General features: G+C 36.9%; 1 protein-coding gene across 3 annotated transcripts in view; it reads left to right on the top strand.

Annotated features, from left to right (window-relative positions):
• ATG5 (autophagy related 5) overlaps window positions 1-24,581 on the top strand; it is a 111,391-nt gene that overhangs the window by 37,785 nt on the left and 49,025 nt on the right. For all 3 annotated transcript variants that reach the window (XM_033103095.1, XM_033103096.1, XM_033103097.1), the window contains 2 exons: window positions 4-166; window positions 19,945-20,039. In XM_033103095.1, the coding sequence (XP_032958986.1) occupies window positions 4-166; window positions 19,945-20,039 (258 nt within the window). The remainder of the gene's footprint in view (window positions 1-3; window positions 167-19,944; window positions 20,040-24,581) is intronic.

The raw sequence follows: 24,581 nt of genomic DNA, 5'->3' as shown, positions 1-24,581 counted from the left end.
TAGGGTTTTCCAGAAAAGGACCTTCTGCACTGTCCATCTAAGGATGCAATTGAAGCTCATTTTATGTCTTGTGTGAAAGAAGCTGATGCTTTAAAGCACAAAAGTCAAATAATCAATGAAATGCAGAAAAAAGATCACAAGCAGCTCTGGATGGGATTACATAACGGTAAATATAGCAATGTTTAATTTCAGAATACTCCTTTATAAAGTACCCATAATTCTAGGAGTAATTGGTGCATCGTAAGATTAGTAGTGCAAGTTTAGATTCTAGTCTCCACACAAAATTTTATAAAGAAGCTACCTTTAGTCATCCCTTTCATTGTACCAACCAACCAAACCATACCACCCAAACCATAGAACGTTAACCAAACCAACAGCTCATATTTATCATTGACCAAAGCATGACTCAAAATGTCACATATTCAGACATTGGTATAACTTAATGTATCAGACTTAGTCTAGTAACTGCCTTCATTGATACTTTTTGGAATAAAATTTCTTTTTTGCTGTTTATGTCTTAACTCATATTCTTTCTTGGATATATGACCGTTCTAAAGTTATCTTTATTAAGTTAAATTTTATTAAATTACTTTTCAAATTGAGTTTCATTGAATTCAACTTAAAATGGTGTGCATGTGTTGTGCTCGCTTCGGCAGCACATATACTAAAATGGTATGCATGTGGTTAAAATATATTTTATTCCATTTTTATATTTAACTGTAAATTATTTGTGTAGTTACTATGTTTGGTTTTGTTTGCACTGGTAATTATTGAGCTTGCACGCTCAAAATCTTGTATGTGGTATCCTGTGGATACTGGAGACATTGGTAGTTTATTTTCTACTTTTTAAAAATGGAAATATTCATTTAGGAAATTGTTACTTGGGTAGAGAAGATAGAAAATGCATTTTGGGGTAAAAGGCTGAATGTTACCTACATTTAGGTAAATTGGTGAAAAAGGATGTAGTTGTTGATTTGTTCCTTCTGCCTGGAATACCCTTTCCCATCCCTTTTGTCTGTGTAATTCCCACTTAATGTTTTAATGCTCATCTCTTTTGTCTCTTTGTCACCTTCTGGGTGAAGCCTTCCCTCTTCTTTTAGCCAACAAATATTTATTGGACACCTAACATGTACCTGACACTAGGTAGGAGTAGTACTCACCCCGCAGTGATGGAACACAGACCCCGAGCTTACAGCCAGGTGGAGGCAGAACTATAGTTTTCATACCGTTGGGGCTCTTATTCCATTTATATGCACTTTTGCTCTCATATTTTATCGCATCCTGGTATAGTTATAGTTTATGTATTCTGCTAGAATATAAATTTCTTCTAGTTAGAGTGGATTATATACATTTTTGTATCCCCAGCACCTAATCTAATCTTAGGCGTAGAGTAGACAAAATAAATACTGACTGAATGACTCCTTTATTTTATTCCTCTCTAATACTATTAGGAAGTAATATTAACAGCTTTTTATAAATAATTTAATGTTAGTATAAAATAGAGGAAGTGCCATGTTTGAATTTATTTACCAAAATAGATTTTACGTTCAAGAATTTTACCATTCAAAAGAAAGTTCTATTAATTTGTGAAGTCAGAGATAGTTCACCTTTTGGTTAGTATAATTGTACATTGGTCAAAATTGAGACATAGCAGGTCATAAATCTGTTTCATTCAGAACTGCACCTGTAGAGCATAACATCTAAACAACGATTTAAACAACTTTTGAATACTTTCAAATGCTAATTTTAATTTTTCAGATCTCTGTGAAGGAAATAAGAAAAGCTTTTGAAACCAAGAAAACTCATTTAAGACATACTGTGCCTTTCAGTGTTTTTTATGGGTTTTCATTTTAGATACAAAAGTATTTAACTTCCCTGTGAAGCAGAGTTAGTGACCACAAATAAAAGAAAAGAAAGTAGCATTTTTACTATTTATGAGGCAGTTGTCATGTCAGGCTATTTTCTATTAAATGTCAAGCTGTTTTTCTTATAAATTAGAGACTTGAGGAAATCTTTAAAAATATTTTTAATATAATATATGAGTTAGTTTTCAGTCTTGATTTTCTGTATATACTAAGAAAATAAAAGATGGCATTAAATAAATTCCATAGACCTTCAAATAAATGCAATTTTGATTGCTAAATATGTTGAAAATATACATTTTTCTAAAGTGTGGTTAATCTTTTTGAGCTAAGTAATTCTTTAGAGAAATCAGTTATTTGGTAGTATACCATTTTAACTTAAAGCTCATATTTAAGAGGAAATAGTGATTAGCTAAAGGTGATTTTTATAACAAATCGTAACATTTTGAAAGTACTTTTGTTTGGTAGGTGATATAAAAGATAAATACAATGGTTCTAGCTCTTTGGAGGCTTGTATGATAGGGACAGTTGGGTTGTAATTACATTGCTTTTTGTTTTTATCAGTAGCATATAGTAGATTAAGTATTTGAGAATCTTGCTCAGAGAAGGAGCATTGGACCTAATCTTTACTATCTCTTATTGGTTGTGTGGCCATGGCAGATCACTTTCTGTCTAAGCTGGAATTTCTTTATGAATGTGAAGGTGGGAAAACCACACAAGACTCAAACTCAAGGACTGTAAAGGGGTAATCACATATACCTGAATTCTGATGATTAGATATTCTCAATTGTTTCCAGAAGGGCTTCTTGGAAAAACAATTATTATTCGTAATTTCTCTGTTTTCCGTCTTTCTCCCTCTCTTCCCTCTCTCCCTCTTACTATCTTTCTTTCCCTGCCTCTCTCACCCCCTTCTTTCCCAGTCCCTTTTAAGTAGGACTTAAGTGGAAGGTAATAGATAACATTCCAGAAACGTTTAGTAGATAGACTACTAAAACAGAGAGACAAGAGATTTTTGGACTCAACTCTGTATTTTTAAGCTTAAATTTCTGTGATTTTGTTAAGAGTGTCAGATGCTGTTCTAGCTATAAGTGGTATGAAAGGAGATTCCTAAGTAGAGTTGTCAGTAGGAAGCGTAAGTACTGTTCTTGAACCTTTTGTCTCACTGAAAGGTTGATGTTTGGTAAGCTTCCTGTCTTCTCTAGAAAAATTCAGATTTCTACCAGTTGTGAGAAGGCTGGAATCACATTGTAAAAATAAGAGCAGAGAAGGCAGCGTAATGAACTGCCATACACCTATCACCCTGTTACCACTGTGTGGCCAGTCTTGTTTTGTGTATGACTTCTCACCCCTCCCCAACTTTCAGTTTATAGAAATTTTTATTCTTTCATCCAGTGCTACCAGTATTGCTCACAGATTTATATTCTTCACAGATTTTTATACTCTGATGTTTAATCAAGTCTTGGAAACAATGTTCATTATAGGCGAATTATACCCAGGTCCTGGTAGTGTGGGTTAGTCAGTTACAATATCTGCCATGTGCTGGGCACAGAGGACACTGGGGTGAACGTGACAGGTGTGGCTCCTTCCCTCAGTTTACAGTCTAGTAGGGGAGGCAGACATTAAACTGGTAGCTTTTACATAACTATTTCATTTATAACTGGAGTTGTAGAGGAAGGGATAGAGAGCAGGGTGGTTGTGCTGAAAATGTTCCAAGAACAGGAAATCCATCATCTGAATTAGGCTCAGAAGCAGCAAAGAGCTTAGTAAGTTCTGGGAGCTCAAAGAAGGCCACTCTGGCTGGAGCCTGGTGATCAAGATCGAGAGAGGCAAGTAGGTGACACTGCAATTTAGGCAGAGACCCTGTCTGTTCAGGGCCTTACAGGCCCTTTTAATGATACGATCTGAATCTGCAGGGAATGAGGTGAGGTAAATAGGGGACCACAGGAAGGTTTTAAGTAGGAATATAACAGGATCAGTTTATCTTTTAAAAACCATCTCTCTGGCTGCAGTATGGTTAACAAATTAAAAAGGGAACGAAAATGGAATTAAAAGACCAAGTAGAAGTCCATTCCAGTGGTTAGGTGGCAGATGGTAATTGCTCAGACTACAAATGGTAGCCTTGAGGATAGAGAGAAGTGGACAGTTTTGAGAAATATGGGAGATATAGAAAAGTTAGGACTTCGTGTTTGGCTGAATATGGTGGGTTATAGAATGGAACTGTCCAGGTTGATTCCCAGATGGTTCAGAAACGATTTGAGTATTCCTGTCTACTCTCATCCAGCTTACACATATTATCCAGAAGTAGATCTTGGTTACATTGTACATTTAGGGTAAATCACTTTTGTGATACCCAGTCCCTTAATACTATCATAAAAAGGAACACTGGTCACTTTGATGTCATACATATTTTTAAATTTATGTTGATCTCTGCTGATCACTGCCTTTCTGAATGCTCAAAAACATTCTATAACTTTGCTAGAGACTGACGCAGGCTTACCAATTGATAAAATCCATTCATTTTTTTAAGTTGAAACGTTTGCCTGTCTCTGGACCTCAGGCACCGCACATTTTCCATTGTGTAATAAGATGATTGGAATTGGTTTTGTAATCCTATCTTTAAGTTCTTTTAGTGTCCTCTGAAGTAATTTCCCTGTATGCAAAGACTTGCATTGATTTACAGCAGCGTTCCTACCAGAACGGACAGAGTTCCTACTATTATGTTTGAGCCTATTGAAGCATCATTTTTACTATATGGCTCACCTTGTGCTCGATACTGGCTTTCCTGCCACTGTTTTTATATGTTTCTTCTATTAGGGTTTTCCAGAGAAATAGAATCAATTAATAAAGTGTGTGTGTGTGTGTGTGTGTGTGCGTGCGTGCGTGCGTGCATGTGTGTGTATCTAAAAGGAGATTTATTATGAAGAATTGGCTCCTGTCATTGCCATGATCTGCGCTCTGCAAGCTGAAGACCCGGGAAAGCCAGGCCTGAGAACCAGGGAGCCAGTGGTATAAATCCCAGTCCAATGGCAGGAGAGCATGAGATAAGAGGTCCTACCTAGCTCAGGCAAAAAAGGGGCAAATTCCTCCTTTGGCTGCCTTGTCCTGTTCGGGTCCTTGACTGTTTGGAGGCTGCCCACCCACCTGGGCCGTCTGCCACGGGCTCAAATGCAGTCTCATCCCAAAGCACCCTCCCAGGCGCACCTGGGAATGTTTACTCTGCACACCCCGTGGCCAGTCAAGTGACCCATAGAATTAATTGTTACATTCCTGCTATAATTTGCGTCATCTTTTATGGGTGTCATTTTAATATTCATTCTTTGAACAGGTAATTATTGAATTCATACTGGAGATAAAGTAATGAACAAAATAGACCGAAATTCCTGCCCTTATGCAGCTTAAATTGTAGTGGGGGGACAGACAATCAGTATCAGTAAAATGCGTTAGGTGTTGTATGATGATGAGTGAAACAGGGAAAGGTGAGAAGGGGCTGGGTTGGGAGAGGGCTTTGTTATTTTAAATCAAATGGTCACAGAAGGCCTCACGGATTGGATGGCGTTCAATGGAGACCTGAAGCAGGACCCTGCGTTTATTTGGGGGTAGCGCCATCCTAAGGGAGAGCAAGGACACAGGCCCTGAGGTGGGCGAGGTGCTAGGTACTTTGCCAGCGCATCGTCCTCTGTAGCTTTGTACAAGTAGTAGACAACACAGGTCTTTTCCCCTAGGGTACCCTTTTCCTCTAGTGTACCTGTCATATTTCCCCTTGACCTGTGACGCCAATCTGTAGTATAGTCTCACCATTTTTTAGAACATTCTGTGTAGCAAAAATGACACCTTATCTAGTTCTTTTTCTGTGGGACACGAAACATCCTTTTGGCAGTTGATTTTACACCATTTTGAAAGCAATTAACAAAATGCTGAGAATAGAGACCCTTGGGGACTGAACCTGTTTACGTAAATGTGATCAGGGAAGACCTCTTTCTGGAGATGATATTTAAGCTGGATTCGTAAGGATGAGAGGGAACCAGTCCCACCAGGGAATAGCATGTTTCAGGGACATGAGGCAAAAAAGAGTTTGGTACATTTAAGGAATTGAAAGACTAGTACGTCTTGGCTAGTGGCCAAGAAGGAAGATTGACGTGAGATGAGGTTGGAGAGATGTGAAAGAGCCAAAGGGTGTAGGGCCACTTAGGCCAAGGAAAAGAATTTAGGTGTTAAGCGCAATGGGGAGCCACTGGAGTTTTAGGCAGGAGAGTGATGTAGAATGTGATGTAAGAACATTCTGGCTGCCGGATGGAGAACGGAATAGAGAGAGCCAAAAGTGGGAGTGGACAGGCCTCTCGTAGTACGTCCAGGAATAAGATGATGGTGGCCTTTATGGTGACAATAGTAGAGACGGAGTAAAGTCAATAAATCAGGGGCTTTTTTTGGAGACAGAATTGACAGAATCTGTTGTTAGATTGGATGTAAGTTTAGAGTGAAAGAAAATCAAGAATCATTCCTGGGTTTTGACTTGGGTAGTGAGGTGGATAGTGGTACTTTATACTGCAATGTGAAATAACTAGATAGAGAATAGGTTTGGAATGGGGAGCAAAGCCTAATTGAGAAGGTCAGCTTTGAGGTCAGAAGTTTGAAATGTCTCTGAGACATTTAGGTGGAGATGGATTGAGTTAGAAGTTAAGTATTGTGAGTATGTGTCAGTAGATGGAGAAGGCTTAATAGATTTGAATCAAATGCTGTAGCTTCTCATTACTTCCTCGTTTACTTTCACTGTAAGTGCCATCTTTATTATTTCGTCTTGAAGATATGTCAGCTAATGTTCCCAGTGATACAAGGCAGTGAAATATGGGGCAATCCCATATATTTTGTATGTTGGGCAATTCTTTGTATCCACTAACCATCATGTGCTTTTCTTTCTGCTTACATCTGAGTTAGTCAGTTCCATTGTTGTTTTGTCTACAGTGCAGTAAGGTGAGTAAGTTCAGTCTGAAGCTGTATGTGTGTGGCATTCAGGAGTCTACAACTTTGTGAGAAATTTGCTTAAAGTCAATTTGTAACCTGCTTGAGCATTCAGTTACATTTTACTATGAAACAAATAAGCATTTTACTGTTATTACATTACATGTTTTAAATCTATCTCTCATTATTCCACTTTCTATAATTAAAAATAATGATGGAAATCTATAAAGTTTATACATTGGCGTTTTAATGTAAAGCCATAGAGATACTTTGCTAGACTTGTGGAGAAATACTGTTCTTGGAAATTGCATGATTTAAGTGAATAAATGTGGCAATAATTTGGATCATAGCCTCTTAGAGTGCTTTGGATATACTTGGCAGTGAACATCATGGATAATAAAACTTGGTGAAAACATTTAGACAGTTATTTATAATATACTACAAATTATACTAACATTAAGTTTATTGGAAAGACTCCATTAATAACAATGAGTGGCCATATATCCCAGAGTTTATCAGTGGTAGACAATACATTTTGTATATGAGATTCAGTTGACACACACACACACACACACACACACACACACACTAGATTAATGCTTCAGTCTTAACTCTGATTAGTAATTGAAAATATTTTTAGTGAACTCAGTGTTGCAGGAATACAAAAGTTTAGTTTGTAAGTTCCTTTTAAATAAAATTTCAAATCTTCCATAGTAAAAAGACTACTTTATATCTTTTATTTATATTTGGTCCAGTTAAAAACTTTTTAAAATTTTATGTCTTCTAACATACTGTCATTTTTTAATATAAGTTTGAGAAGATTCAAGAAGCTAGGTTTTCCTGTGAATGTTGGTACACTATATAAAGGAGATGCAAACAAACATCTATCTGATCAGTGATTTCCTCTCTTGGAGTTATGACTAGTTATGACTGTCATTAGTGTTTGCATTTACAGCATGATTCCTCTTTTCCACTTCAGAAATAACCCACAAATGTACATATATGTGCAAATATAGTTTAACTTACTTTGTTTTTATTTTTTAATTAAAATCTTTTTTGCTTTAAAAAAATTAGGTATAATTGACATACAACATTAGATTAGTTTCAGATGTATAGCATAATGATTCAATATTTTTATATGTCGCAAAATGATCACCACAACAAGTCTAGTTAACATCCTTCACCTCATAATTACAAAATTTTTTTTCTTGTCATGAGAAAAAAGATCTACTTAGCAACTTTCAAATATGCAATACACTGTCATTAACTACAGTCTCCATGTGGTATCTTACATTCCCTGGAACTTACTTATTTTATAACGGCAATATGTACCTTTTGACTCCCCTTCATCCATTTCTCTGACCTCCAACCCCCTGCCTCTGACAACCACCAGTCTGTTCTCTGTATCTGAGCTTGGTTTCTGTGTGTGTGTGGTTTAGATTCCACATATAAGTGAGATACGCAGTATTTATGTTGCTCTGTCTGACTCATTTCACTTAGCATAATGCCCCAAGGTCCATCCATGTTGCAAGGTCTCTTTTTTATGGCTGAATAATCCACTGTGTGTGTGTGTGTGTGTGTGTGTGTGTGTGTGTGTGTGTGTGTGATATGTATACACACATGAGTATATAATCACATTTTCTTATCCATTCATCCATCAGTGGACACTTAAGTTTTTTCCATATCTTGGCTGTTGTAAATAATGCTGCAGAGAACATGGGGGTACAGATATCTATTCAAGTTAGTGTTTTCGTTTTCTTCGGATACATACTCAGAAGTGAAATTGCTGAATCGTATGGCCGTTCTATTTTTAATTTTTTAAGGAACCTCCATACTGTTTTCAATTGTGGCTGCACCAGTTTACATTCCCCCCAACAGTACACAAGGGTTCCCTTTTTCCCACATCCTCTCCAACACTTTTTAACTTTTTGATGGCAGCCATTTTAACATGTGAGATGATAACTCATTGTGGTTTTGATTTGCATTTCCCTGGTGATTAGTGATGTTGAGCATCATTTCATGTACCTGTTATATGTCTTCTTTGGGAAAATGTCTGTTCATCAGATCTGCTGCCCATTTTAATGAGATTGATTTCTCTTTTTTGTTTTGCTGTTGAGTTGTAGGAGTTCTTTATGTATTTTGGATATTAACCCCTTATCAAAAATATCATTGGAAAATATCTTCTGCCATTTGGTTAGTTGCCTATTTGTTTTGCTGATGGTTTCCTTTGCTGTGCAACAGCTTTTTCGTTTCATGTAGCCCCATGTGTTTACTTTTGCTTTTGTTGCTTTTGCTTTTGGTGTCAGATTCAAAAAGTCATTGCCAAGACGTACATATGTCGATGTATATGTGCATATATAGTTTAACTTACTTTGTTTTTAAATGAATGCTTTGTTTCAAAACTTAATTTCATGATTCTCCTTAGGAGAACAGAAAACCCAGGTGTACGTACTTTCCTAATATTTTTGTTTTGTTTTGTCAGTTAGCTCCTCATCCTTTTTCTCTAGAGCAGTGTCTCAAAGTGTAGACAGTGGGCCTGAAGCATCAGCATTCCCAACGGCCTGATTAGAAATGCACTGTAGACCAATGGAACCAAACTCCGGGGTAGGTCCCACAGCCCCTGGTGCAGCAGGCCCTCCAGGTGGTTGCGATGCTCTCAAGTTTGAGAACCGCTGCTCTGGGGCCACATTTCTCAGCCTTGATGCGCGTAGATATTTTGGACAGCATACTTGTTTGACGTTGGGGTAGTGGTAGGGAGGGGGCTGTCCTGTGCACTGCAGGGGGTTTGGCGGCATCCCTCACCTCCACCTCCTCACTAGAAGCCAGGCTCACAGTGCTCCCCATTTTCAGTCATGACGGTAAAAAATGTCTCCAGACATTGCCAAATAGCCCCTCAGCAGCGGAAGCACCCCATTTGAGAACCATTGCTCTGAAGAGAGGTGATAGAGTTAATGGATAAAACTGCTTCTTCTTTAGAATAGCAGTGACCACTTATTGAATCCCCAGGTTCTGTTCTGAGCACTTTACATGAAATATCACTGTCATCACAAGATGTGTTTGAAGGTGTAAAGCCTAGGCCCACCCATTTCTGAAGTTTCTCATCCGTTTCACCAGCTCAACCCTTGAGAACTACTAGTAGGTTCAGTTTTTGCAATGACTCATTTAGACTGTATTTGAGACTATATTGTTTAAACAAGGAAGTTTAGCATATAAACAAATTAAACCGTTATTTTAATCAATTACCTCTTCTAATATGTAATCCTAACCATGTGAACTTATTGTAAATTTAGTCATAATTGTTTCTGGATTATGAAGGTTATTTTACTTTTGCTCAGGTGACTGTTGAATGACAAATGAATCAATAGTATGCTGTCATTTCAGTAAGACTAATTGTGCTTACATTTGTGAAGTTACATGTGTCTTCTATATTTTTCCTTTTCCTTCTTTTGCTTCTTTTCAGCTCCCTCTCTAGCTTTCCATGTGGCACTTGATCTGATTCTGCGTATGTGGATAATACTTCTTTCCTTGTCTCTAACCTCTCATTTAAATTGACCTAGTCTCAGAGCTGTCTATTCCTTCATTATCTTTCTGGGGTCTCGATGGCCAGATAAACATTTTAGCTCAGCTGTCTAATTAATGCTGGTGAGTGTGTCACCTATTCCCAGGTACCTATTTCTCACACTTTTACACAAAGACATGGAAATTACTTTATTGAGAGTTTCAGAATTTCAGGCCTCCCCTTCCCCACTCTCCCACTGACGTTCTGTTTCCTCCATCTCTGCCTGTGCAGAGCAGTCCTGAGTTAGTTCTGGATGTCAGAATTCTCTATGTTAATGAAGTCTTTTCCTGAACCAAAGAAGTAAATGCAGTTCTCTAATAGTGCTAATTTTTATTATTCATTGCATGTGTCTTTTTTGCTTTAGAAACTGTAGAAGATTCAGAAATCCTTTTATGAGAAAAATCACATTAAATATTAAAGTACGCCAGTGTTTTAATTAGCATTCAGAGAGTTGCAAGATTTTAACCCAAACACTAGAAAACTAGAAAAGAAACAGTCCATTAAAAAAATAAGTGCAAAATAAACAAATTTTTTCATCTAAGATGCAGCGTGTTCAGTCAAGTTCTGATTATTATCTGCAACGTGGCTTTCTACTTAAGCATTTCTTCCCAAAGGGTCCGTTTAGGATTCAAGACTATCCTTGATATCTTGGCTTTTTTACATCTAGCTTATTTCTATTAACAATAGGAGGATGTGAATAAAATATCTCAGTGTTTTTAATTGGAGTTAATTTCCATAAAAGATTTAAGCAATAATATTTCACTTGATTTCAAATTACCATAAGTCACACTCAAAATTAAACTTCAAAATAACTATGGCTGTTTTTCTTAAACGAGCTTCTTGTTTTTGTTAATATACTTCTTAAATTTTTTTCATAGGCTTATTGAGTTAAGGGAAAAGGTTTTACATTCAAGTTTTCCCACCAATATTTTTTCTCTCAAATTAATGATATTACACTAAAAAAATGTTATTATACTCAAAAGAATACTGTGTGAGATTCAGATATTTGAGTTGTAAAGGAATAAGTTGAGAAATACTTGCAGAATGATTTCAAATTTTAATAACTAATCTCACTTTTACTCTTCGGATTCTTGGAAATCCTGATTAAATTTTTGTGCCTTGTAGAATACATTATGTGAAGTAATAAAGTTTAGTTTATAAAATATTAGGTGGGCCCTATTTTTTTGAGGTATGTGTGTCATTGTAAAATTGAACTTTGTTTTGGGCGTGAATGAGTTGTTAAATTAATTTTGTAGTAAATGCCCCCTGAATAATCTTCGTAGCTAAAATTTCAGCTATGATTTTCAGTTTCACTCATCACTGCCCTTGTCTTTTAAGAGGTTGATCCTAACTGAGTGGTGTTTTCAATTGATGATCACAGTGCATTTCCCCTTGTTCTCACTGCAAAATTATGCCTTAATGAACATGTTGAAGCAAATAGTATTTATTTCTGCAGCAGTGACTGCTAACTGTTCAGGTTTGTCATCTATAACTGCCAAAAGAGACAAGATTTGTTAAACTATTGTGGGGGCTACAAAAATTACTTTTCCTCCCACCTTCTAAGTTCTTCTAGCTGGGCTGGTAATCAAATTAGACAGAGATACAGTGACAGGAGGAAAATGTAAAGTTTATTATAAAAATGCACATGGGGGTGCCGTATAAAATGAGGCCCCAAATGTATTGGGCAATTGAGGTTTATATGCCATTATGGACAAAGGAGAAAGGGGGCAGGGGCCTGAGATTTCAGAGGAATAGGCAATTCACAGGTAGCTGAGGAAGAGTAGAATGCAGGTGACAGGCAAATTTTTGCTGGGTAACCCAGAAACAACAGGCCACTGCCTGGAGCTTTCCTATCTAATGGTAAAGTGAATAAACTAAGTTTCCCTTCCTGGAGCAGGCCTTTCCATCTGAATCTTTTAGGCAGGAAAGGAGGAGGGCCCAAGGTTCTTTCTGAATCTTTTGTTTCTGAATAACCAGCTTAAAATCCATTTCACAAAAGGCAAAGTTTTGAGGTGGCAAAACTTTGGTCCCCTTCACTATTAAACCTGACACTACCATGAATTTTGTAGTACAGAATTGGAATTTTTGATAATATGAACATCCTATTCATTAATGGTTTTCCAGATTCTGGTTAATCATAAGTTACTGAATTGACTTACCTTAGAGTTTTACCAAGCAAGCAGTGTTTTCACTTGTAGAAATGTAACTCCAAGTTTTCTGTGATATGGTAGCATCCCTGAGAGCCTACTGGCTCAGTGACCTCAGGCAAATCCTTTACCTGCTTTGAACCGATTTCCTCCTGTGTAGAACGAGGATAGCCACCTCTGTAAGATGCTGTGAAAACCAAACAACATAAAACCCATATTGGGTTTTATAAACAGCTAAACTCTGTTCAGGTATATTATTAATAAAAATTATCTCTGAGGTCTGCCTGTAATCAGACCCCACGACTTTTCAGTCTGGCATCACTTTAGTGTTTTTATACCCCTTCTTTACCAGCTTAACCTCTTACTTAACCATGTGTCACTTGGTCATTGGCATTTGAGGAGATGGGGGTGGGGTGGGGAGGACTTGAAGCACCAGGTTCTACTAATGCAAGATAAGGGATCTGTCCTGCTAACCGTTGTCTGTGTAATGTTATGTACGTCAGCTTGGCTTCTCCAACGGCACGTGAGGTGAGTCTGTTGTATACTTGTTTTATTTTATTATTTATTTATGTTTTTAATTCTCTAGAGCTCCCAGTACTCAATTAGGTACATAATAGGAGCAAATAAAGTTTGATAGATTTAACTCTATGCAGAGCCTACAAAGGAAAAACTTGTTTGAGCACACTTTTCCTTCTATCAACTATTTTATTCTATTTTCTTCCTTACTTAGAATTAAACTGGAGATTCATAATGTGAACTGTTGGCAAATTGGGAACTTCTTTTAAAGGGATATTTTTCATGTGGCCACCATAGTGACGTTAGATGACTTTGAAATAGAACAGAATTTACCTGGAATTACACTACATTTACTAAATTCCTGTGATGTCCCAGGCCTGGATACTTTTATATGCATTATCTCAGTGATTCCTCACAAGAATTAGATCAACATCAGCTTTGAAAATGAGGAAATGAGCTCACAGAGCTAGTTAGAGATGGGATCAGGATTTGAACCTAGGTCTCTGATTCTAAAGTAAGAGTATTTTTCTTTACATCTGGAGGTTGTTAACTCTGGATACATGTTGGGATCATCTGGGAGCTCCCCAAAAGTAAAATTGCCAGGGAATCTGAAATAATTGGTGTAGAGTGGGAGCCTGGCATGAGTATTTTTTAACACTGCTCTGGTGATCCAAGTGAGCGCCTAATGCTGACAAACGTTGCATCAGTGACTGTGTCTCCAGTGCCTGCTGGTGCCCCCTCCCACCCCATCCCCATTTTAAAGATTTTATTTGTCAGTGAGTTTTTAATAGGACTTTCTCATGTGCATTTTCTCATCAGAAGCATGAGGGATTTGTATTAGAAAAGACAGAATATCCTGCCTGATAAACAGAGAGTGACTGTAATGGAGCATCTTTTTCTCTATTGGTCTTTCAAAAATAGATTTTTGTTTTTGTCTTACGACTTTGGAGTCGTATGAGTGAAACGGAGTTGTATGACTGAATGAGTGAAAATGAGCTTGATTACTCCTTAAATTTGTTTCTGGCCCTCTGAATTTAGGGAAGTGATAAGCTGTAATTTAGCCTAAGAGGAAAAACATTTTCTCAATTTACAGTAGTTTTGAAAGGTAATAATAAATCATTATTGGTTATATATCTATAGGTGATTTACGTAGGAATACATTTAGTTAATCAGTCTTGGCCTGCCACTGTGCTACAGCTCTGTAAATTTCTTTTTGGCAAGCAAGCTACTTTTTAAAAAGATTGTCTTGGAGTAAGTGAAGGCTGGAGTATAGATCATTCTTCCTTTTTTTATTTTTAACATGAGCACATAAAATAAGTTGGAGTTTTTTTACATTATGAGATTTTCGAGTTTTGAATTCCTTTTATGTTCATACTGGCCCAATTTCAAAATAAATTTGAAATAAACTTTTCTTAATTGGTTAGAATACAGTAATTGAATTCTGTCTATTTAAAAATAAAGTCAATTACTGGGATTGACTGGTGGAATACATTAAAGATGTTGTAACTTGCAGTTATGGTTTATTGGCTTGTGGTGTTGAAATTAAAATTTACAGCCTGCTTTTTTCAATATTCGGTAAGATTAGTTTTCCTTAAGTTTCCAGCAATATTTTTTTAACTGTTTGAAAAGTAACTAGTTTTGACTGGCTCCCTTTGTAGGCTAATGCTCTAAAGGTGTAACAATTGTGAGCCTCTTCCCAGATTATTAAGAAACGTGATTTTTTTTTTCACTCTGCTATCCCCTAATATTTCCAGACATGGTAGGAGAAAGGGGTTGAGAAGGAATGGTTAGTAGACTTTAAAGGTGGTAGAGGTGGAGCTCAGACTAGCCTGCCAGGCCTGGAGGGCTCGTCAGAGGTTGGTCTGGATGTTCCTGGACCGCCATTCCTGCCCCACCACTATTTCATGCTATGGCTGGAGATTAATGCCGTCGAAGTTGATGAAAGGTAAATGGCAACTAAATTGTTCCCACAGAGTGAGAAAGAGGGCCCTATGTGGCAGTAGAAAGGATTGGAGGAAGCAAAAAGGGCCATGCAGGGAATTTGGTGGTGTGAAGTATTGCAGCTGGATTGTGTTATGGCTCCTATGCTCCCCACCGTGGCTGGAAGAGGCCACACGGCTCCAGGAGACAGAGTCACGTAGGATTTGATGTGAGTGGCTCACGCTCCCTGGCCCGGAGCCAGTCTGAGGACTCCAGGGATCTTGTGACGATGGTGTTTTGGCGGGACCGCTTTGCCACACTGGTTGTGGCCTTTCGTGTACTTTGTTGCTGAATCTAGAAGCTCAGTGTCGTGTTGAATCTGTGGCAGGCTGAGAGACAAAACACTTACGTAGCACTTCCTTTGTGCCAGGTGCTGTTGGAAGTATTTTGCATATATTCACTCATTTATTTCTTCCAGTGACTTTATGAATATATGCTATTACTATTTTTATTTTACAGATGAGGAAATTGATGCAGAAAATGTAAAAGTATCTTACTTGAAGTCCCCACCTATTAATAATTGGCACAGTTAGGAGGCAAACCCAGGCCGTGTGGTGCCAGAGCCTGCTGTTTGCACCGTGCTATGCTACATTTGGGATTCCTTCTTTCTGTCTTTCTCCATTTGCCCAAGCCAGTCATTCCTTTAGTTATTTAGTCATTTAACAGCCATTCACTGAGCATGAACTTTGTGCCAGGAACTTTAATAGGGATGAAGACAAATGCCTTGCCCTCATAGGACTTGTATGTTAGTTCAGGAGAGAGACGGTAAATAATTAAACATGTGAATAGAGTAATTTCAAATAAAGTGTTTAGCAGAAAATTGAGTAATGCTTTAACTAGAATTATGAGAGAAATCTCTGAGAAGATGGCACTTCTTTTGAGACTTGAATGATGAGAAAGAAGCAGCTATGTGAAGATTAGAAAAGTGGAGATTCCAAGCTGCTAAGCTGATCATGGGAACGAGCGTGGTGTTCTCTAGGGACAGAAAAAAAATGGCGTGACTTGGAGCTTAGTAAGTGAGCTGATTGGTAGGCAATGAGATCTCAAATGAATGCAGGAAACAGTGCATTCTAAGAGGGTGACTGGCGGCTGAAAGGAGCCTGCTTCTTGGGAAGGAGGTATTTTACTGTGGACATTGTGGTTGCTCCCATGCAGAGTTTGGACAGGGAGCAGTCTGCCCCAGTTGCAGACAGGAAGGGGGTGCAATGGATTGTTTTTTAAAATAGTGATTCTAGTACTTAACTTGAAATAACCATATTGTTAAAGTACATCATAAAACACTATTCCTTATGACCCATTAGAAAAATGTTTGGAAATTTATTCATTAATGAAATGATAAGATTTATGTTTTAGAAGAGCATTCTGGGTGCTGTGTAGCAGGGATACAAGTGGAAGGGCGGAGACCAATTAGGAGGCTGTCACAGTGGTTCAGATGAGATTTGATAGTGGTTTAGATGCAAGTCGTAGCAGTGAATACTGAGAGAAATAATTGCACTCTAAATATATATACTGATTACTCTCCTTGACGCCAATTTTCCAGACTGTAGGACTTCTTTTGTAAGGCAAAGAAGTAAATAAATACCATCTCTCAGTTTATTCTGAGACAGTAATAGTCCAACTCAGAATTTTCCCAGGATCCAGGTTTTATTGCTCTTTTGATTCACTCAGGCAGCCACCTCCCCCAGACTGGAGCTGACCTGCAGTCGCTAGGCAATCAGGACCATCTGAGTGTAGGCCACCAGCACCAAGTGGCATGGGCCTGCTGAGGGAGTGGGAGCTCTGTGGGAAACCACAGAAAAGCCGCCCATATGGGCCTCCTAGGAAATCAGGGTGCTGACAAGAGTAAGGGGCTTTCACTGTGCCTATACACAGGCAGGAACCCCTTTCTCCTGCAGTGTGCTTTCAGCACTCTGGACTGAGAAAGCTTAATGTGGTTGTCACAGGAGAGATGCCTAACAAAACGGTATCCATTATGGCAGTGCATCTGTAGAAGGGTGAATTTGGAGTTGAGAGTCCTTAAATTGATAAAAGCCACCGTGTAATGTTTCTTTTCCGAGTTTTTGGGTTTTTTTGGTCATATAGGTGTGTAAAAACGTTTTTACTAATTACCTATCTGTACTTTTTCCTGTATGTTTACTGTATATTTGCTTCCCGTCCTTGAGCCCTATTGACATTTTGGGTCAGATAATTCCTGGTTGTGGAGAGCTGTCCTGTGCATGGTAGGGTGTTTTAGCAGTATCCCTGGCCTGTATCCACTAGATAGATGCTAGTAACACACACATACAGTTGTGACAACCAAAAATGTCTGTAGACCCACCAGGGAGCGAAGTGTTCCCTGGTTAAGAACCATTGATTTAGCCTATGTTTTTTTTTTTCCCTGTGAGAAACAGTATACATCTTTTATTTAATAAAGTTTTGTTTGTGATTCTTAATAAATTCTACTTTAATAAAAGAGGGTGTCAAATAATTATAAAATTTTATTTTTAGAAGTTATTAGAAACTTCATTTTTTTAATGCCTTCATTGTTTAATGCCTTCATTTCATCTCTATGTGAATTAAGGTAAATTTTTCAATTGATTTGTTTCTTATCACCTAGCTATTTAGTTGCAGATTTAGGGTTAGAATCCCAGATTTTCAATGAAAAGTTCTGTACATAGTATTCTGTTATTTGTTGTTTGACTCAAGAGCATGTTATACATGCACTGCGGTAGGTGCTGGAGATTTAATGATGAGGCAGTGAGTAAAACTTCAGGTAGCATGAAGAATCGTTTAGCATTTTACCTGATACTTGATGGAAACAAGGTACTTTTAAAAAGCATTGAAAGAGTAATTAATTCATATATGAAAAGACTGTGGTCAAAGGAGCTCCTTTGTGGTTGCAAAAAAGATGCAGTTTTGTGGTTGCGACTGTTGAAACGGTTGTGGACTTTGAATCAGACCAAGAGTCTGGTCTTGCCTCTGAATTAAACTCAACAACCTGGACTTAGTTGTCATTTGTGGAGTTGCACTGAACTGAATGGATTCTAAGTTCCCTATCCCACCAGTTTTAATGTAGTACAAGTCTTTTCCCAGATTGGAGTTGAGGATGGGAGTAGAGAAGACCTAGAGCCTTTTACAGTCTTCTAAAGGACAGGGGTATAAAAAGAGAGAACTAAACTTGATTCTTGTATGTAATTACGATGGCCTAAACAGAACGAATAGATTGCCAGTAAATTGAATTGAGACAAGTCTCGTAGTAGAAAATGGGCTTTCATGCCAAACTGATCTGAAATTCTGAAGCTATTCACAGATACTTGTTTTACAGGTATTTGATTCTGAGATAAATTTCTGAGAAAAAAAATACTTTAAGATAGAACTCTGGATGAGTTAAAAAGGAGTTAAAAAATGCCCAGAATGGGGGAAAATATTTGCATATCATTTGTCAGCTAAGGGACTTGTATCAGAATGCATAATGAACACTTACAGTAAAAATACAACACAACAATAAAAAGAACACAAGAGGGACAAAGGATTTGATAGATACGTCTGTAAAGAAGATACATATATAAATGGTCAGTAAACAAATGAAAAGGTGCTCAGCATAATTAGTCCTTAAGGAAATGCAAATTAAAACCATAAGAAGATAACACTTCACACCCACTAGGATGACTATAATAAAAAAAGATGGATGATAACAATTGTTGGCATGTGTTTGGACAAATTGGAATCATTATATATTGCTGGCAGGATGTAAATTGGTGCCGACACTTTGGAAAACAGTTTGCCAGTTCCTCAAAGCATAGTTACCATATGGATGTTGAACAGTTACCATGTAACTCAGCAATTGTACTCCTAAGTATATATATACACAAGAAAACTGAAGCTATGCATCCACACAACAACTTGTTCATGAATGGTCATAGTAGCATTGTTCATAATAGCCAAAAAGTGGAAACAACTCAGATGTCCATGAACTGATGAATGGGTAAACAAAATGTGTATTTCCATACAATGAAATATTACAAGGCCATAAAAGTGAATGTTCTGATACATGCTTCAACATGAATGAACCTTGAAAACATTATATATATATATATATATATATATATATATATATATATATATATATATTTTAAAAAGATGCAAAAGCCCACATACTTTATGATTCCATTTATATGAAATGTCTGGAATAGAATAGAGATTGGTGATTTCCAGAAGAGGGGAGGGGAATAACTATTAATGGATATGGGTTTCTTTTTGGGATGACGAAATTTTTCTGAAATTAGATATTGGCAATAGTTTCTCAACTCTGAATATACTAAAAAACAGTCAGTTGTGCACTTTAAAATGGTGAATTTTATGGTATGTGAATTACATCTCAGTAAAGTGGGGTTTTTAAAAATTGAGCCTGAAAAAATTTTAAAGGCGTTACTTAATCAGTCTGAGAGTAAATGGCAGTTGACAGTTATTTCTTAAGTCTCAGTTTCACATTTCTTTCAAAGCCTTTTGTATAATTTTATCTTTTTATCTGTTTAATGTTTACTGTGTTTGGTATTTTTACTTTATTTCTTTAAACAAAGTCTGGTTAATATTTAGGCCATTTGAAGCTGTGTCTTTATAGTTTAGATGGTGGGAGTAGGACAAAGGGAATCAAGGCATTCATCCCTGCCTGATGTTTTTTGCCTTGATAACAAAAGTAATCATAATCTGTGAGGAAAAAAAAAGTCTATGCAAATATCTAGAAAGTGGAAGCAATAATGTACAAAAAGTTCATTTTGATATCTTGCTTTATGTTTAGTTATGGAAACATAAGCTTAAGAAAAACTAACATAGAAATGATGCCTTTTCAGAAACTTTAAAGAGGAAGTTTAACAACTTTCATCTCTTCATGTGAGGTGTTAAATTATAATGTTGTTCATTTTTAATAAATAATTTGTCATTACAGACAGATTTGACCAGTTTTGGGCCATCAATCGGAAACTCATGGAATATCCTGCAGAAGAAAATGGATTTCGTTACATCCCTTTTAGAATATATCAGGTAGGAAGTAATATTTTTAACAATACCAATTTATGAAAGCCTCGGACATCTTACTTTTTGAAGCAGTCTAGTCCAAAACTCTTTAAGTTTGCATAGTAACTGAATAGTATTTATTAGGGCTTTCCAGATCTCTCTCTCTCTTTTTTTTTTTTTTTTTTGGTAGCAATCAGATGAGAGAGTGCATTGAAATATTTGACTCATATACAATTGATTCTCATTTGCAGATTCTGTATTTGCAGATTGCCTGCTTGCTAAAATTTATTTGTAACCCCGAAGTCAACACTCAACAGCACTATCCTGGATATGTACAGAGGCATGAAAAATTTGGTTCGCCCAGTGTACACATTCTCAGCAAAGCTTTCTTGTTTCTGCTCTCATACTGCAAACAAGTGACTTTTCCCAGTCTGTTTAGTGCCACATATTACATATTTTTGTGATTTTGGTTGATGATTTTGATATTAAAAATGACTCCCAAGCATAGTGTTAAAGTTGCCTTTAAACAAACACACATAAAACGAGGTTATAAATTGATCAGTTGAACAACATGTGACCAGAGAGGCTCACAGTCACCTAACCCTGTTTCTCTGGGAGGGATGGTTCAGTGTTGCTTATTCAATGTTTGTGGTAACCTTGTATAGATAACTACCAGAAATAAAGAGAATCAACTGTATTTGTTTTAGAGGGTGAGTCTTCATTGTTGTACAACAAAATAGATAGTAAGTGTTCCTTATAGCATACTTTCATAGGGTAAAGACACTCCATGTTTCTGTATTTTAAAACTCCTATGTGTTTTTGCATATAGCAAATACTCAATAAATATTTGTTGAATGAATGGCATTCCGGAAATCAAGTTACCTACTATCATGAAGAAGCAGTTAAGAATAGGAATTGGAAACATAGTGTTAAAGAAGACATAGACTAATCGAGCAGAACTTCCATTCAAGCTCAAAGAGGCTATCCTAACTTCCCTTTGGAGCCATTTTCCGTATCCCACAGTCTTTACTCATAGTTACTTGGATAGTTATTTTGAAATGTGTTATAGAGCCATCATACAACTGTGTGTTCAAAGAGGAAAACAAATTATCTAATTTTAAAACAAGTAAACAAAAATCCCAATATATTCAAAGAATGAAAAGTTTTTCTGACTTAAAAAAAGTTACTTTTCATTGATTTCATTAAGGCAAATAGACTAGTTTTGGATCATGGATTCATATGTACAATAGGGATAAAATGAGAAAAATGCCCAGTGGAGTAAGACCAGATTATCTAATTAGCCACACTCCTTTTTTTAATAGGAAAATAAAGTGTTAATTCTACAAGTCTTTGTTAAGCACAGATTTATACCGTGGCTTTGAAAATACCATAGTTTATTTGTACTTTATCTTGTATCATGAAGAATCTGAAACAATTTACAAGAATATATAATCACAAAATAGAAAAAAATTTAAATTTAAAATCAAAGCCCCTGAAAACATAAACTCAGCATGAAATTAAATAAGCTATGAATCAGTGAGACCCCCAGATTTCTTAAAATTGACCTGCAAATTGACCCTGAGCTTCTTTTGTAACCAGAGCAAGGAGGGCAATGTGATCAGATTTGTTTCCCCCCCAATAAGATGAAAACCTACTGGGTCGTCAGGGAAAGCTACACTTTTTGGACATTACGTAGGAAAGAAAATTCATTTAGAGGGAGCAGAGCAATATCCTTTATACCCTACCCACAGTAAAAAAAAATAATAATTTTCATAAAGCTGCTTCCTAAAGTGTCACTGAATGATAGATAAAGGCAGTGTATCCATGGCTTCATGGATCATCCACAGTGTAATAAAGAATTGGTGAAGTAATAGGGAGGCTAAGGCAGAAAAGATTTTTAGGTTATTTTATGGAAGAATGTGTCTCTCAAATAAGAAAGAAAATAATTGATGGATCATGATAGTTGAGGATTGGGATTAACCAATAAAGGTTGATCCAACAGAGGAGCAGTTTGCAGAGAACTGTTAAGGAAAATGAGGGGGGAATTGTTGCTGCCCATATGGGAAAGCCTCAGTCTTCCCTCTATAGCACGGAATAAAGCCATCTTGCTGAGAAGAAGAATCTAACAGTTTTGGCAACTGTTCTGTTTGACAGTGGCCAAATAGAACAGTTCCTATATTTGCATTAAAAATGTGGGAAACAAAAAAAAGTTGTTTGTGTTGAGAGAAGAAGTCTCTCACATTAAATGAATTGGTACTGACCACCTAGGAGTAACATTAAAAGAAACATTAGGAGTAATTTGCAGAGCTAGATTCGGTAGTGATAGGCTTTAGCTATTCCACAGAGAAAAACCAAGTAGAGTCAGGTTTTATGGGCTAAGTTTAATATTTATAGTAGGTGGGATTCTTTATGTAGTCTGTAAATCTCATCGTGAGAATCTGCTTCTTCACCATCACTGACATAGATATTGGTGATTAATATATAAATTAAAAACAATAACAGGTTATTATAGAATTTTAGGGTAGTCCTTAAGTTTTCTGAGTGGATTTCCAATTTTACCCACTTTGGTTATAAGCTTAGAAGGGGTGGGTGGATGGGGACAAGTGGGGTTGACTCGGGTGGCTTGACTCTCCTCCTGGGTCTATTAGTTATATATAGTTATCAAATATTTATGGAAATTCTGAAGCACAGTTTGAAAATCAGCTCTCTGTCTAGGCCTAGACGGGTTCAGTGCTTTGCCCAACTTAGGTAGTTCTTTATCTAGCTGGCACTCGGGAATCACTAATACCCTCAATATGCCAGTGATATCTTTAAAGACAAAGTCAGATTTTTTTTTTTTTAATCTGTGTAGTAGGGTTTAGCACAGGGTTTCATACACTGTAAGGGGTTCATAAGTACTTATTTAATCGAATCTTGGGGTATTAAAAGCATCAAAGATCACATAATTTTAAAGCTGAAAAAAGACTTTATAGTTCAAATAATTCAAAACTGTAAAAGCTGATAGAGTTTCTTTGATTTTAGATGTATGGTGGTTTTAACAAGGGCAGTGCCATTGAAAAACACAAAACACTTTTAAAATGAATTAGAATGATGGGAGCAAGTGGAAAAGCACTGTTGGAAGGTTTGCATTAAAAAACAATGCATGATCAAGATCACAATTTTGTCTTACTCAGTAGAAAATTCTTTTGACCTCTTTTTGCTTCAGTTTCCTAGTCTGACAGTTTGTGACTACATGTCAATCTCACTAAGCTCTGAAAGTTGTAAAATATTTGAGATGTACAAGATAAAGCAGTTGCCCAGGAAAAATCTTGTTTCCTAGTAGTTCAGTTTCCACTGAACTACTGTGTTTCCCCGAAAATAAGACTGGGTCTTACATTAAGACCCAACAGATGCATTAGGGCTTATGTTCAGGGGATGTCATCCTGAAAAATCATGCTAGGGCTTATTTTCCAGTTAGGTCTTATTTTCACGGAAGCACGGGAGAAGGGAGGCTTCTAAGGCTCTGCGAGAGAAGCCTGACAGTCGAGCTGTGTGACCATAGAAGGTTACTCAGCCTGGCTAGGCCTCTGTTTGCTCATCCAAGCAACGGAAGGGGTGTGACTGAATGAATCTGCATCTGGTTGCAGTTCTTTAAAGAAGCCATATGACCAGTTTATATCATTGTGTCAGTAACGCTCTTCTTTTTAAAAATATTTTAGACTCCTGTCTTCAGAGCAGAGTTATCATGTTTACAACACACAGTCCTTTCCTTTATGGTACTGCTTGACTGAAATCTTTTATGGTGCTGTATGACCTCTACTCACTTAAAAATGAAACTTACACTTTTCAAGTGGTCCATCGGTTTATGAAGGCGGAATAATTGTTTTGTTCATGCTTGGTGTCCAGGGTCTAGAAAGCGCCTGGCACATAGTAGGCATTTGTGCATATTTGTTAATTCATTAAATCATTCATCAGTCATTAATAGTTAATTTGGCTCTATTCTGTTATGCCAAGAGCTTCATCGTAGCATGCTGCAGTGCGTCCCTAGAGCCTAGCAGAGTGTCTTATTTGCGGAATTTAATTGAATAAAATATATCAGACTCTGACGACATCTTCAGAAGTAGAGTTCCAAAACTAATTTGAGATACAGACCTCCCAGCACTTATTTGGATAGGTTAGGTTCTGGCATGTATATTTAACTATACTGTAATTTCTGTATTTTGAATACTTTAAGCTCCTGTAGGAAAAGTGTGTTATATTATTATTAGGCTGGTGCAAAAGTAATTGCGGTTTTTGCAGTTATTTTTAACCTTTTAAACTACAATACTTTTGCACCAACCTAATACTTAACATAGGGATTATTATTGTTAGAATAGTGTGGATGTACAGAACGGAGGTCTTACTTTTTTGCATTTATCATTCTGTTGTGGGGAAAATTATCTCTACCTCTTACTGTGGTATCATAACACAGGATTTTGAGAGAGAGAATGTAAGAGAGAATGAGAGAGAGAGAGGGAAAGAAAGAAAGAGAAAGAAAGAGAATGTGTATGTGTGAGAGAGAGAATGGTTTTTATAAAGTTCTATAATTAG

This window comes from Rhinolophus ferrumequinum, chromosome 3 (genome assembly GCF_004115265.2).
Source record: "Rhinolophus ferrumequinum isolate MPI-CBG mRhiFer1 chromosome 3, mRhiFer1_v1.p, whole genome shotgun sequence".
Taxonomy (NCBI): domain Eukaryota; kingdom Metazoa; phylum Chordata; class Mammalia; order Chiroptera; family Rhinolophidae; genus Rhinolophus; species Rhinolophus ferrumequinum.
This window is presented reverse-complemented; position numbering and strand designations above follow the sequence as displayed.